Source organism: Kryptolebias marmoratus, linkage group LG2, assembly GCF_001649575.2.
Source record: "Kryptolebias marmoratus isolate JLee-2015 linkage group LG2, ASM164957v2, whole genome shotgun sequence".
Classification (NCBI taxonomy): Eukaryota; Metazoa; Chordata; class Actinopteri; order Cyprinodontiformes; family Rivulidae; genus Kryptolebias; species Kryptolebias marmoratus.
In genome coordinates, this window is record NC_051431.1 from 19,654,929 (window position 1) to 19,669,721 (window position 14,793).

Here is a 14,793-nt window from a genome sequence, read left to right on the forward strand (position 1 = left end):
TTGAACTCACTTGGACGCATTCGCAGACGGCTAGTGCAACGGCTGGAGTTTTCGTAGAGAATATAGCACAAGCAATTTAAATAAATTATTATTGCATGTCTTGTAAGGTTCTTTAATGAAAGCAGTCTGCCTCTGTTTCTGGACCGAATAGAGTCAATTTGAGACTGTAACTATTTCTTGTAATACAGGATTTCTCTAAGGTGATAACCTTATTTATTTAAAGACTTAGCATTCCTTTAAGAAAAGCATATCACCCGCTGCCATTCACGAGTTTTAAACAAAAATCCTCTTGTGCTGAGAAGAGACAGAGTTCTAGCTGTTTTGGTCAAACCTTGTAAATGAGAATATGAATATTCTCATGAAATACTGTGAGATCTTGCAAGATATGTTAGGGTTGATGCTAAGCTACGACCACACCAATTTTTAGTTAAATATCTGTAAAATTGACTCAGTTATACCCATTTTTGTATTGGCTAAAGTCGGTTAGATGTGGTGGCCATACAATTCTAAAAGTCAATCAGTTGTAGATGTCCATAAAATGACTACATTCTGCGAGTTTCATTAAAATATGTCCAATGGTTCATGAGATGCTTAAATAAAAAACCAACAGAGTTGATATCAACACTTAATGCCAATGTTTTCTGCAAAAATATTGCACAATGTGTAGTGCTCTCAGTAGGAGCTGAGGATACTCCTCAGCCACTACTACACCATATTTTAGCTCAATATCCTTAAAATTGTCAGAGCTGTAAACATTTTTGTGTTTGCTGTCGGTTGACTGTGGAGGCCATGTTGAGTTGAGTTGACTCCAAAAGTTCAGCTGTAGATGTAAATCATTACTTTCTTAGAGGTTCAATAAAATTCATCCAGTGGTGCTGATACAACGACACAGATTCCAGTAGTTGATGGCAAAGTTTTAAAAACAGATCTAATGTGATCAGTTAGTAATCATAGTATGAATTGGTAATGACCCTCAGCCACTAATATCAAATTTTGACCTAATATCTGTAAAATTGGTGAGTTGTAGCCATTCTGTATTTGCTAAAGTCACTTAGCTGTGGCAGCCATCTTGATATGGGTTGACTCCAAAAGTTAATCAGTTGTAGCTGTCCATCCAGTGATTACTTTCTGATTGTTTAATTAAGATCCATCTGCTAGTTCATGACATATTTTGCTAATGCTACAGACAAAAAAACACATTTGCACACACCTATACACACACAGACATGAGCAAAAAAATTATCACCTTTGCCAGTGAGCAATACTTAACTGAGATTTTTTTTTAAAAACACAAGACTACAGTCTTTAAAATAAAGTCTAATGCCACATTTGGCACATGCATTTCTCTTCCTGCCTGCAGTCCCTCCCTACATCCAGCCCTTTGAGTTTCAGCGTTTCACCATCGGTCAGCGGGTCTTCATCCCCTGCGTGGTCATGTCGGGTGACCGTCCGCTGGACATCACGTGGCAGAAAGACGGGCGACCAATCCCCGCCAGTCTGGGCGTGACTGTCGATAACATCGACTTCACCAGCTCTCTGCGAATCAACAACCTGACGCCTGACCACAATGGGAACTACACTTGCATCGCCCGCAACGAGGCCGCCGTCGTGGAGCACCAGAGTCAGCTCATCGTGAGAGGTCAGATAACACAATCCTTACAGAGTGTCACTTCGAGACAGCTCGTTTGTCTTGCTGGGAGTTAAACCAGATATACTCCTGCTTCTTTGTGTGTCTGTGAGCAGTTCCACCACAGTTCGTGGTTCAGCCCGAGGACCAAGATGGGATCTATGGGAAAACTGTGACTCTGAACTGCTCTGCTGAAGGCTATCCACCGCCCACCATCGTTTGGGAACACTCCAAAGGTACATATAGTGCTGATGATTTGAACTGGGGCCACGTGCTTCACCCATAGCTGGCGAATAGGCATGTGTACAGACAGAGATACATATACATCCAGCCGTCTACGCTGCAATGTAAACATCAGCTGTGGGTTTTGCCTGGTCTCCACCTGGATCATTAGGGAGACAGAGAAACAGAAGGGAGGCAGATGAGTTCAGCCACTTGAGCAGGACAGATAAAGAGGAGGCCCAGATGTTTGCTTTATCATCCATATAACCTGGGATGAAAGCTTTCACAACAACAGAGTGGTGTGTGTGTGTGTGTGTGTCCGTGTTCGCGGTCGACTGCTTGATCAAAAGAATAAAAGAATCAGATGTGTTTTCCAGCCTTTGATGGGATTTGTGTGTCTGTGTGTGCATGGAAGTCAGGCAGGCCTCATGGCTGATTAGTTCTGTCTGACCAGAGGAGATCAGGCTGTCTGAGTGTTTGTTGTGTTTGAAACTGATTCAGAGGGAAGCACAGCAAATGCAACTAGGCTATAGGTGTTGATTTTCTCACATTCTTCCTTTTGTTCTGTAGTATATACAGTACTGTGCAATATTATTCATACTTTTCTTCCAAGGAGCTTTTTTTTCTATATTTCAAACTTGTCTTGATCAACTGTTTTTCACATTTTTGAAGATCCTTTCCTGAACTTGTCCCTCTTATTCTCTGTCCAGCAGCTGACACATTTTCAGAGGGAAGGTTTTTGTTTGTTTAAGCAGCTCAGCTCCGACTTATGAATCATTCAGGCAGAACTCAAAGGATGAACCAGTGTTGTGTCAACACATAACAGACAACTTAGCTGAAAACTTGGCACACAGTAGATTTATTGATCAAATCTTAGTTTTTCCTATGAAAACCAAGATCCACCTTGTTCAGGAATGAAAAGTCAGGATGTTTACAGCAGCCTAAGGTTTGTTTTTGGAGAAGCATTAAAATTTGACACATAGTCCTGAATGAGAGAATAACCTGAAAGCTCATGTTTGGTGAGTCTGAAAGCAGCTTGTGCTTTGACAATCTGAGTTCATCACAGATGTATGTCATCTATAATAGAAATGTAAAAGTACAACATTTGTGATTCTTTTAAGTACGTGCAAATGTTGGTGAAACGGATAATAATCTGCCTCCTGAAACATGTTGCAAATTTGTGCCTTTGGACTGTTTCATTTGCCTTGTAGCTCCCAGCTTGTTATATTTTGGACATGTTACTTTATTTTGTGCATAATGTTTGATTCAGTACACTGAACTGTAGAGAGTGGGTCAGGCAGTAGGGCGATGACCTGAGTAGAAGTGACGATGAGCTTAAAAAGGAGAGTCTGCTAGTGGGAGGTGGGGTCCCCCTGAAGGCCCTATCAGCATGATCTAAGTTTATTATGACCTTAACAGCTGACAACTTAAATTTGCAATAAAGACATAAAATGACCAAATAATCATGCAATGGTTCACACAGAGCCTGTAATGTAATTGATCAGATTCACTGACTTTATTCATTACATTCGGGCACTGGCATCAACCCAACTATGTTTTGTTTCTAACAGTCACGTGATCAAAGTGGTCATAAGCCGTTGGATCTGAGCGGGGCATTCGGCTGATGAAATGATGTGCAAACTCCACCTACCCAGCTGGCTGCTTTCTCAGCCAGGCTGAAAATGTTGTGCAGCCACTGATATCCATAAGGAATGCCCACATTAATCAAAACCCAATCAGTCTGTAGGTCATACTAATTAGTTGTATTTATTTATTATTTTTATTCTTTTAAATTTCTTAAAACATCCCGTCCGTTTTTAACAGAAGCTCTGTATTTAACATCATCCTGAGCGCTTTACCACCCCCTTAAGGCTGGGGGTTATAGGATTCTCAGGTTGGGTATTAGTGCAGCAGATAATCGATTGAAGGATGATGCAGGTCCCGTGTCACATCTTTGCTGGGTTTCACTATTTTTTCAGCTTTTTAAAAGACAGGCTGTAAATTATTTGTTTGGCCTCCACTTGCCCACTTTCCTTATGTTTGAAGGACACACTGCACATTATGCTATCATAGTCAGTTACTGGCTGGAAAATAAGTAAAAAAAAGTAGTCAAATTAGTCCAAAGACAAACTCTGAAAGATTTTCAGAAAGCCTAGAGAGCAAGAGAGGTCAAGAACTGTTTGAAAGGTTATAAGAAAGCCTGGCTCCTTAGACACAAAATATAAAGAAAGAACACTCTTTCACAATTATGTATGTGCACAAATCAAACTGAAATAGAAGTCACCACAGCTCGGTAACCGAATGTTGTTAGCCAGAGCTCGGTTTGTCCAAATAATAGGTGTCTAGCATGCATTTAGTGGACCAGAGGTAGCAGAGAGGCAGGTAAATGTCTCCAGGATTTATGGTGCTCTAGGTAAAGGTCGACTGTGATTAGCATAATGACCAGCACTATTTGAATATACACAGTCCATAATTCATACAAGAACACACCTACCTGCCTCTCCGGACATTTTCTCAATTCCATGGATGCAGGAACAAAAGTTACCACTTGACCTTTTGTTTGCTGTGGTCACTCGAGTGCATTTTAATTAAACAGTAAAAACCCACAGCTCCATATATAACATGATATGTTCACACTAAATTTAGCACAAGATAATGAAACTTCATAATGTGAAGCAAACAGCTCTGAAGGCATTAGGCTTATAGTGTGTGTGCATGTGTTTGTTTAGTCTTGTTTTTTTTTTGTTTTTTTTGCTTTTTTACTGTCAGAATAAAAGGCCAGCAAACTGCTGGGTAGTGCATCACCCAGTGGTCTCATAAAAAAATTAAAAAAACACTCATTTACACAGTTTCAGCTTAAAAAAATAAAAAAAAAGCTTGCCGCTAAAGTGCAACACTTAGCAACAAGGAGTATCTGTGTTTTTGTTCCTAAATAAAGCCTTTCTGTGTTTGTTTGGAGAATTTTTTGTTTTTACAATGATTCAAATACAATCGGGCCAAAGGCCTGTGTCCCCTCCATTTTACTGGTATATCCAGGGGGGACATTTTGCACAAATACGACTGGTTGCCTCAAATGTATCGGCAGTGATGACACAAGCAGCTTCTGGATAAATTTAGAGGTTCTCAACTTGTACGTTTGGAGCAGCTGCACAGAAGAGGCAGTAAACTCAGGAGAGGTGCCTGGTTGAAGGGCTTCCTGTCTAAGTAGTTGCACATAAGTGAGCTTTTTTAGGGGGGAAATCCTAAATTAGAATAATAAAACTCAACAATTCTGGCCTGATTAACTATTGGAAACATTTTCTACAAGTTTGAGGCAATTGCAAAATGAAAAAATTGTTGGTTATAATAAATGAATTAATAAATTAAGCTTTCTTGACCCAAAAAAACGATGAACTGCACAGTTAGAGTGACAGGACATCATAAGTGCCAAGTGTGAATACTTTAATATAGCGGCCCCCAATTTATTTTGCATAAAGAACTGGTTTCATACGAGATAATTTTCCTATAGACTATCCAGCAAAGTTTGTTTCACTCATTTTTGTGAGGGTTTATTGAGATCTTTTAAAGATTTCATTTTTCTTTTTCTGTGTGGCCCAGTACCAAATGGCTTGTGAACTGGTTTTGTTCCATGACCCATTGGTTGGAGACCCCTGCTTTTACAGGTTTCAGTTTTAGATTTTAAATGTCAACATCCTTTTCTTATGAAATCAGAACAATCTATGTCTTCTGGAGTAATCTCTCTTCCAATGACATTCTAATGAAGTTTAATTACAGTCAATTATGTACAGTAGGTGTTCTTTTGTAGCTGGAAATTCAACCATAAATGCTAATTATACATCCAGAGTTTGACACAAAGGAATAAAGAGCCAGAGGAAATCCCTTGTCTGACTTTGGTGAACCTTTACAGATTTTACTAGCGAGGCTTGAGACCAGCTGTCCTACCAACTATCTGCTCTCCCTCTGCCTGTTGTTCGCCAGCACCAATCTGCCATCATGTTAAACATGAGCTTTACATCTGTCCTGATTGCATCACTCCTGCAGCTCAGAGCTCAGTTTCACTCTGCTCAGCAGCTGCTTGGAGGGGGTTTAAGGATTTAGGCCTCGTGTTAAGAAACATGTTTACAGTCCTCTCTAAATCTGATGGACTTTGTCTGTAAATGCAGTGGCACGGTCAAATCAAAGCCCATGCAACAGCTTATTATTATTCTGAGGCACCAAATGTTGGTTTTTATTGTGTTTCTCTTGACACATCTACCTAGCATAAGAATATGAGTCACACAAACCCTAAGCATTTGCTTAAAAATGTTTTTCCTGCTTCATCTGCTTGCTTCAGGCGCCGGTGTCCCCCAGTTTCAGCCCATCCTGCTGAACAGCGGATCTCGAATCCAGCTGCTGAGCAACGGCTCGCTGCTCATCAAACATGTGCTGGAGGACGACAGCGGCTTCTACCTGTGTAAGGTCAGCAACGACGTTGGAGCTGACGTCAGCAAGTCCATGTATCTCACCGTCAAAAGTAAGAGCCTGCAGCTGAAGATGCACAGATTTTCAGTGATAACATTAATCTCTTTGTGTGTCAGTGTCTGGGCTTTTTATCACCCACTGCAAAGGGACGGCGATAGTGTTCTTGCTCGTGTGTGTGTGTGCTCAAAATAGCTAATGAATCACTGAATGTATTTTAATGAATTTTTCAGTGAGTAATAACTGGAACTACATCTACGACAACTGATTAACTTTTGGAGTCAACTTGCTTCAAGATGGCCACCACATCAAAGCAATCTTACCAAACACAAAAAAATGGCTATTATTGAGTTATAATTTGCTGTGGTAGTAGCTGAGAGTTATTCACCACAGATACTTCAAGAGCTAACGGATCACATGAGATCATGAGACATATTGCATTATCAACATAAGATGATCTGAGTCTAAAACAGTGAAATGAAAGGCAGTGGGTGATATGGATTGTTTAGATAAATCTCATGCCTTTATTTTATTTTGTTTTTGTTTGTTGTTTGTAACCCTTGATTTCAAACATATTACTAGAAAAGAAAAACAGGCTCATATCAAGTCTGTTAAAACATCAAGGGATTATAACAAAAATCCTTCAACAAAGACGAGCTTCTCCAATTTTTTGGTTCCACAAATCTTTTCCAGCCAAGAGAACTCCGCAACTTTCTCGGCGCTCACTCTCACTGAGCATGCTCCAGTTTTCATATCCGTGCATCTCCCCTCTCTCTGCAGCAGTGGGTGTGTTAATGTCACAGACTCCAGGTTTTCTGCCTCCACTGAGCATTAGCATGTAGCTCCCCTGCAGCGTGAGGAGTGGCTCCTCATTTTTCTGGTGCTTAGATGGGAGTGGGGCTTATTTTCACTTTGCTCCAGTCATCAAACTGGAGCACAAGGCCCCCCGCTGATGGGCAGCCCTGTCTCCGTCTCCTCCAGCTCTTTCTCACCTCATTCCTCTGACAGATGGAAATGTGTGCATTTTACATATACCTGACAAAAGTTGAACATGACAACGAGAGAGATTTTATGTGTTGAAAATATTTGATTCTGCCTTTTCCCACTCTGCGAAAGCCAATATTTGTGTAGAACTTTCCTTTTGGGTAAATCTGTTTTTGTTTTTTTTCACTGTTGTTTTTGGCACGCCATGGATATTTATGTGTCACTGTAATTAGGTCTTGCAGTGTTTAAGGCAGGGAGCTGTCAGTGCTGCAGTAGCAGGCTCAGAGACAAACAGAACTGTGTTTTCATAGGTCAGTTTTCTGACTGTGCCACTCAGTTGCTATGCAGCAAAATGACCTGTGCTTGTACTAACCTTCCTTATCTATTTTCTGCCACACGGAGAGCAAACACTGTGGCTGGAGCTACAGCAGACTCCACTCCCAGTAGCATGTAAAACTGACAACAAAAACATAGAAAGTCATACAGGGTATAAAAAAATCAATAATCTGAATGTGAAAATACACTTAAAATAGTAGAAACTGTGTTAAATAAACATGTATTTCTCGTGGTCAAAGACACTTTTGAACAGTTTAGACTGAGGGGGTCCAGCTTTTGATTTTATATGTGAAGAAATGTGAGATGTTCATGATGTGGACTGGAAGAGGTCAGCAGTACCAGTGCATATAAGTGTGATTTTTCTACTTCTTGCTGATTTAAGTACATGCAGTTTTTCATAAAAAAGAAAAATGTAAAAGGATGTTTTTCTCACTCTGCTCTACTGCCTTGAGACAAAGTTTCTACTTTGACCCCATTTACACTACTCTGGATATTTAACAAATGATAATATATGTTTTCTCCATTTAATAAATAAATATTCATCCAAACATTTAAACAAAAACCTTAAAATTGTCATGAGAGAAACTAGGCAGTGAGAACATCCACACTGACAGCATCAAAATCAAAAATCAAAATACAGTGAAAGAACATTATTCCAAAGCAATTATAATTTGTTTTTATCTATGAAATTGTTTACATTTTCCTATCAGTTATTACCATTTTAAGTACAGGATTAAAGGTTGATGGGAACAGGGTCATGGTAAAGTGAAACAGACGAAGAAAAAACTGGTTAAAGCGCCTCCGTTGTTGTTTTGGTTTCTCGGGCACACAGTGATGCTTGTCACAACAGGTGGCTGTGTTTACACTGAAATACCAAAACCAAAGTTATTAAAAATTCTTTTAAGAGGCATTTTTAAAACTTTTTTTTCAAACCTGTGTTTGTGTGTGAATGGTAGGTGCAAAAGCAGCAGAAAATCTCAGTTTTAAAAATTATCTGTACTTGTACAGATGGGGCCTAAGAATCCCTTTTATAGAACTTCAAGTGTTTGTGATTCTGTCACTTTTGATGAGAAGAATAAGAAAAAACATACTATTAGGACTTGATGAACATACGATTTGTGTTTTTGTTTTTGCTTTAACAGCATGTTGTGTAACACAACTTGTGTTGCTATGTCAGAAATTGAACCATTTGAGAAGCCTATGTATAGATTTTTAATGATCTGAGTTTTTAACCTCAGTATCAACAAATAGACCTCTCAAATGCACTTTGCTTTTCCGCCAGTCTTAGTTTAGTTTGTTAGTTTATTTATCAGAAGTAGTGCACATTAATTAGGTTTGCAGTAAATGTGCCAAAGGGCTGTTTTTCATGTGTAGTTCTTGGACAAGCATTGCAAGTGTCTTGCTGTGTGGAGTTTACAGGTTCTCCCCATGCATGTCCAAGAATATGAACATTAGGTTCGTTAGTAAACTAAATTGTCCCTAAGTGTGAGAGAGAGCATGAATAGTTGCTCGTCTTGTTTGTCTCTAAGTGTCCCTGTGATGGACTCGCAACCTGTCCAGGGTGTCCCCCGCCTCTCACACAGTGACTGCTGGAGTTAGGCACCAGCTCTCCATAACCCTGAACAGAAAAGTGGGGGAAAAAAATGGATGGGTGTATAGTTTAATTGAGATTTAATTAAACTATATAAGTCCATATCTCTTAAAGTCACTTAAATGATTTCTAATCATGTGCAGCTTTTACAGAAAATGCAGACGCTTTGTGATGTTATTGGCTTTGCCATACGCTTTATAGACAATTTTAAGGCCTGAATTTGGTACATTTACATGAACAAAAATGTACTTGTTTCAGTTTCCTGAAAGCTCAAATGCTCAACAAAATGACATCATCAAGTCTCACTGAAAGTGAACCCAGTTCTGTCCACTTACCTCTGAATAATGTTTTTTTTTTTGTCGATTATTTTAAAGTCATTTATGATTTCGTTAGCTTTGATGCAGCTTCGCGTTCTTCATGATCCTACGCGCTACCCCCACCCTGCTGCCATTGGCTGCTCAGACATTGCGAGCCGACTCAGCCGCACGCTTTCCACTCATCAGCAGATCACATTTCACATTTCAATCCCCAAAATGTACTTATGTATTCAAGATGCTTTCAATAAAGGAGTACTTACTTGCATGAGTGGTTTGAAAATGGGAGACCATTACTGTAGTCTTATTCACCAACACCATCATGTCTGGAGCTCCATGTTTGTCGGTTTGCATGTGTAACTAAGCGTTGCTTGTAATTTGTAAACAGCATATATTTGTCTTTATGCATATCTGTAAGTATTTTTCATTACGAGCAGGCTCAGGCATTTCGTGCATTCTGCTCGGGCCGTGCTGTTATTGTGTGCATCTGTTTGAGACGTTTGAACTCTTGAGTGCATTTCTGCCTCATTTAAATCAGTCAATACCTCAATTAGAAGCCAACATGGGGCTCAAGGGAAGAGCCGTCTGCATGTTTCTCTGCTTTATTTGCACTTTCAGTCTTTCTTTGTTTCTTACACATCCAGCAGGAAGAGAAGAGAGAGATTAAAAGGCAAAATAAACACTTTCATTTTAAATGCTTGTTCATGTGCTTTTTAGTTTTATCTCACATTAAGTGTCTAGATATGCTTTTGGAGCCAAGAAGACATAAATTTATTTACTCTTTCAGATCACAATCGCAGCAAGGCTTTAGATCTAATTAATGGTGAAGCAAGAGACCTTGTTTCTAAATGATTGTACTTCATTTTGCAATTAGTCGTCTATCTAAATGCCGGAAATTGACAATTGGGTATTAAAGGGAGAAGCATTTTTGGCCCTTTGGAAAGCTAAAGAGCTGAACTCATTTAGGAAGGCTTTTTTTATGACATTGTTCCATTCTAATTGACTTTTATTCACATCATTACTTCAAGCTGAATTCAAAATGACTCTCAGTCTGATAATTGTGTTCATCAGTAATTTTTTAATCAGAATCTATAAAATGCCCACATTGGAGAAAAAGCCCTATCATATTTAATTTGTAATAAACTTAAGTAGCACTATTACAATGAGCCACCTAACCCCCCCCCAAAAAAAATTAATTAATTTGTGAACATTGTAATTATTACTGTATTTGAGCATTTCAGTCATTGTTGGATTTTTTTTTAAATACTGCTTTTTTTTGTAGAACTGCAGAGGATGACATAGGCTGGTTTTGTTTTAATTACAAAATTAATAACAATGTATTACCTTTTTGAAGCAAGAGTGACTAATAAATAGTAAATTTATCTAATTTGACTGCAACTTTGCACTTTTTTCATAACAATTTAAACAGTAGTTGGATGTTTCAGACGATTCTTACAGTGTAAGGTTCTGAAGGTTATGAACATTTAAGATCTTACCTGTTGTAGAAAGCTTTTTGACTGACCTCAGTTTAAAGGAATAGAGTTAAATTTTGACTGAATTGATGACCCAGCTACTCGTCTGAGTTGTCTTATGAGCCACATTTAGTCTTAAGAGCAAAGTGGATTGCTGTCATCATAAAACAACAACATTTCAAAGTGGTTCATGCAAAATCTGTTTTATAAGCTTATGTTATGGTTTTCCTGGCAGAAATATTATGATATTTTTGCTGGAAGGGCATTCGGTTGCACCGGACGTGCTACGGCTAGCTAGTTGCTACTTGTGTTTGCAAACAACCACAGAATCCAAAACAGCCTGTGATGTAAAGGCTTATACAATAGTCTTCACCTGAACCACTACAACATTTTGGAGATTGGAGTTGTTTTAAGACAACAGAAGTTCACTTTGGTCTTGGCCGTGCTTGAACTAACCATTAGCTCATCAGTCAGGTTCGGTCAGATTAAACTCTGTTCCTGACATGGTTCAAAGATCTGTCTGCAACAGGTAATATATTAATTGTTAATAATCAGAATCTTATTTTTAAACAATCTCTATCAGCAATGAGTGGATATCATCTTCTGTTTATTGTAGAGATGCCTTTGATTATCTGATTTATTGTCTCTTTTTGACACATTTTCGGACGAAAACCTTATAAATATTGTCTTAATAGTCTAATTTCCCAAATGAAGATTGTTTAACTTTTCCTAAAAACACTGCTTAAACATTGCAAAACATAAACAGGATGTAAATTTGCCACAGTATGATGTACATAAACATATAAATGTTCAATCCCCTGTCAAACTGTTGTCAGCTAAATTTTACTCCATTATTTGCTTTTGATAGGATTGTTTTAGTATCCTATTTTTAGGTTTTGTGGACCATTAAAAGGAAAATAAAATGTCAATATAAACAGTAGAAACTTGTTTAATGAGTTAAGAAATGTGAGTTTTATGTAAGAAAAAATATAATTACCACAATTTTCTTTTTCAAATAGTGCCTATAATCTCATTATACAGCAGAAAGCAGAATAGCAGAACCATGAGGGGAGCCTGACAGCGTGGCCAAAGGAAATGAAAGACCCCATCTCTTTCTGTTTATCGTATTCCTCAGTACCGCTGTCTTCACCTCCCTGTCCCTGTTTCCTTTCTTTCCGTCATGCTTTTAGCCCCTCAGCTTTCACTCTCGTCTCCCCTCCCTCACTCTTCCTCCTCTTCCCATCCGTGTTTTATTACCAGCCCCCTGTAATATTGCTAGATATTAAAAAATATACATCAACCGAGCAATTACAGACTATCAAAAAGAATAGGTTTAGCCCGGGGCGTTGCAGGAGCTGGATGGTAGATGCATTGAAATGAGATGAGGAGATGAGAAAGCTTCACCTTAGTGAAAGGCGCTGAAGCACAACCAAGAACAGTGAAGATCACAGACATATTAGTTACAGCGTTTTACTCCAGTAGCACATGTAAGAACACCCTGATACAAGGTCAAACACAGACTGAAATGGCTCTGAGTGCACACAGATGTTTTCATACATTTATATTCAGTAATGCACGGTACAAACCCCATGGCAGGTAATTATGTTGATAAGTAAATTAAAAAGAAAACAATGATTAAAGGTCTACAATTCCTTGAAGGAATACCTATTGCCCACTGCCTTTTGTGACAAAGTTTTAAACTAATTGAGTGGACATCCATCCATCCATCCATCCATCCATCCATCCATCCATCCATCCATCCATCCATCCATCCATCCATTGTCTATCCAAAGGCGTCTGCATGAATTAATGTCCAAGCCACTCATACTTCCACTTTATGAGGGTCAGCTGTTACAGCCACCCAATGGGCCTACAGGCTCACACTGCAGTCCCATAGGTAACAATAAAACTAGCATCTCCCAATAAGATGCTAGTTTTAGCGACAAATTTCATATGGCATTTGTGAAGGAGTCTGTTGGAAATGTTTGCCTCAATTTCCTTTTGCGTTGCGGGAATTTGCATGTTTAAAAGATCTGCACAACAAACTGACTCTCAAAATAGTCACAGAGTCGTTGCAGGTGTCTGGAACCCATCTGGAAGACTTCTCAGTTTAGTCTCCATGAGTCAGAAAGTGTGACAAATGTAAGACAGTTTTAGGAAGACTTGTAAAACCTCGTTGTGACTTATTGGTGATAAAGACAAGAATAAATTGTGACCAAATTGAGATTTAGTTTGGACACTTTGTGACTAAATTGTGACAAAAACATTGTATGTCATTTGAGGGAATGTTGCACAAATGGTGCGATTTATTTTCAGTTACGTATATTCCCAAACATGTTGCAATTCTCAATTTACCATGATACCAAGTGAAAATGTGTGTATTTCCTTGCAAATTTGAGGCTCCAGCTACTCACAAACATTCACAGCCCAGTGAGAAACAGCCTCTAGTGGTTGTTTATTACAAATTAGAGAGCATGTTAAACTCCTAATTCCAGTACCACACCGTATTGCATAACATTTTCTCTTAATTACCTGGAAACCTTTTAAATGACAAATTTTCATTTTTCAGAGACAGTAAGACATCTACAAACTAGAATTATAATTAGAAAAACAAACAAACTTTCAATTAGATAAACTACTCATATATACTACTCTACAAAGATGTGTAGGAGTAAGTTGAATAAAAATCATAGAACTTATTAATTTGACTTGTTAAAAAATGATCTAAAATGAGAAAATGCAGTAATTAAAGAAAAGACATTTACAAACAATTTAGAATGACAAACCGTTGTTACAAGCTTATGTCAATCATGAATTAAACTGCACCAGTGAGATGATATCTGAAAACTTCTGTCCTTCAGTCCTCTGTTTGACATCTCAGATGCAGACTAAATGATTTGCCTTTAACAAAACTAAACTTAGACTGGGTCCCACATTCGCACCACTAACACAGCCTGCTGCGTTTTTCAGACTGGATGAGACCTACAGCAACACATCAGGGTAATTCAAATGCAATCAGGCAAATCGCCAGTCACAAATTCAAAATAATAAATGGTTAATTGTGATTGTAATTTCAAGTACTGTAATTGACTTCGGGATGTCTAACCTTCCTGACTCTCCTAATATTATGAAACTCCACCGCAGCAGTGTTTGTGTAGAAAGCTGAAACAGCTGCTGATTGGAGGACATTGTGAGCATCATGCCTGTGCTGTGTTCTCTGTTGTGTGTCACCACTACTTTAGTACTTTAGTTGTTTATATATATATATATATATATATATATACATCTACTCCTATTTTGTTATCTATGTTTACAGATTCCTATTGCAAGGCCAGTAGTGTCTTGATGTCCACATGCGTCTGAAAGCGCGTGTGAGACAACAGCACGGTCAGCAGGCTTGTCTGCTGTGTACGAATAATCAAAGCGGTCTCTCTCATCATTAAATCATGGCTGTCCTGGTGGGAGCCTAAGGAGGGAGACAGAGGGAGTGAGTGAGGGATCATAGTTAGCGCTGCAGGGGGAACATGCTCTCCCCCTCTCCTCCGTCGTGTACTGGAGCTGAGATGTGTCATGAGCACAAGTCTTCTCTGCTCTCTGCGCTCGCCCACTTAGCTCCCCCAAACACACACTCGTACATATGCACATAGAGGAAAAACACGCCTGCTCACAGATATGTTCCTCAGGAGTGTACAGACATTCACACACTGACTCAGACACACAGATTGCATCTCTTCGAGGAAAAGGAGACCTCTAACCACTGCAGCACAAGTGCATGCCACATGTAGCTGC

The 14,793-nt window shown here is 38.9% G+C and overlaps 1 protein-coding gene across 4 annotated transcripts in view; it reads left to right on the forward strand.

Moving 5' to 3' along the window:
* Positions 1 to 14,793, forward strand: part of dscamb (Down syndrome cell adhesion molecule b) — a 152,192-nt gene that overhangs the window by 111,215 nt on the left and 26,184 nt on the right. For all 4 annotated transcript variants that reach the window (XM_017420072.3, XM_017420073.3, XM_017420074.3 and 1 more), the window contains exons 9-11: positions 1,361 to 1,639; positions 1,744 to 1,863; positions 6,183 to 6,362. In XM_017420072.3, coding sequence (XP_017275561.1) covers positions 1,361 to 1,639; positions 1,744 to 1,863; positions 6,183 to 6,362 — 579 coding nt within the window. The remainder of the gene's footprint in view (positions 1 to 1,360; positions 1,640 to 1,743; positions 1,864 to 6,182; positions 6,363 to 14,793) is intronic.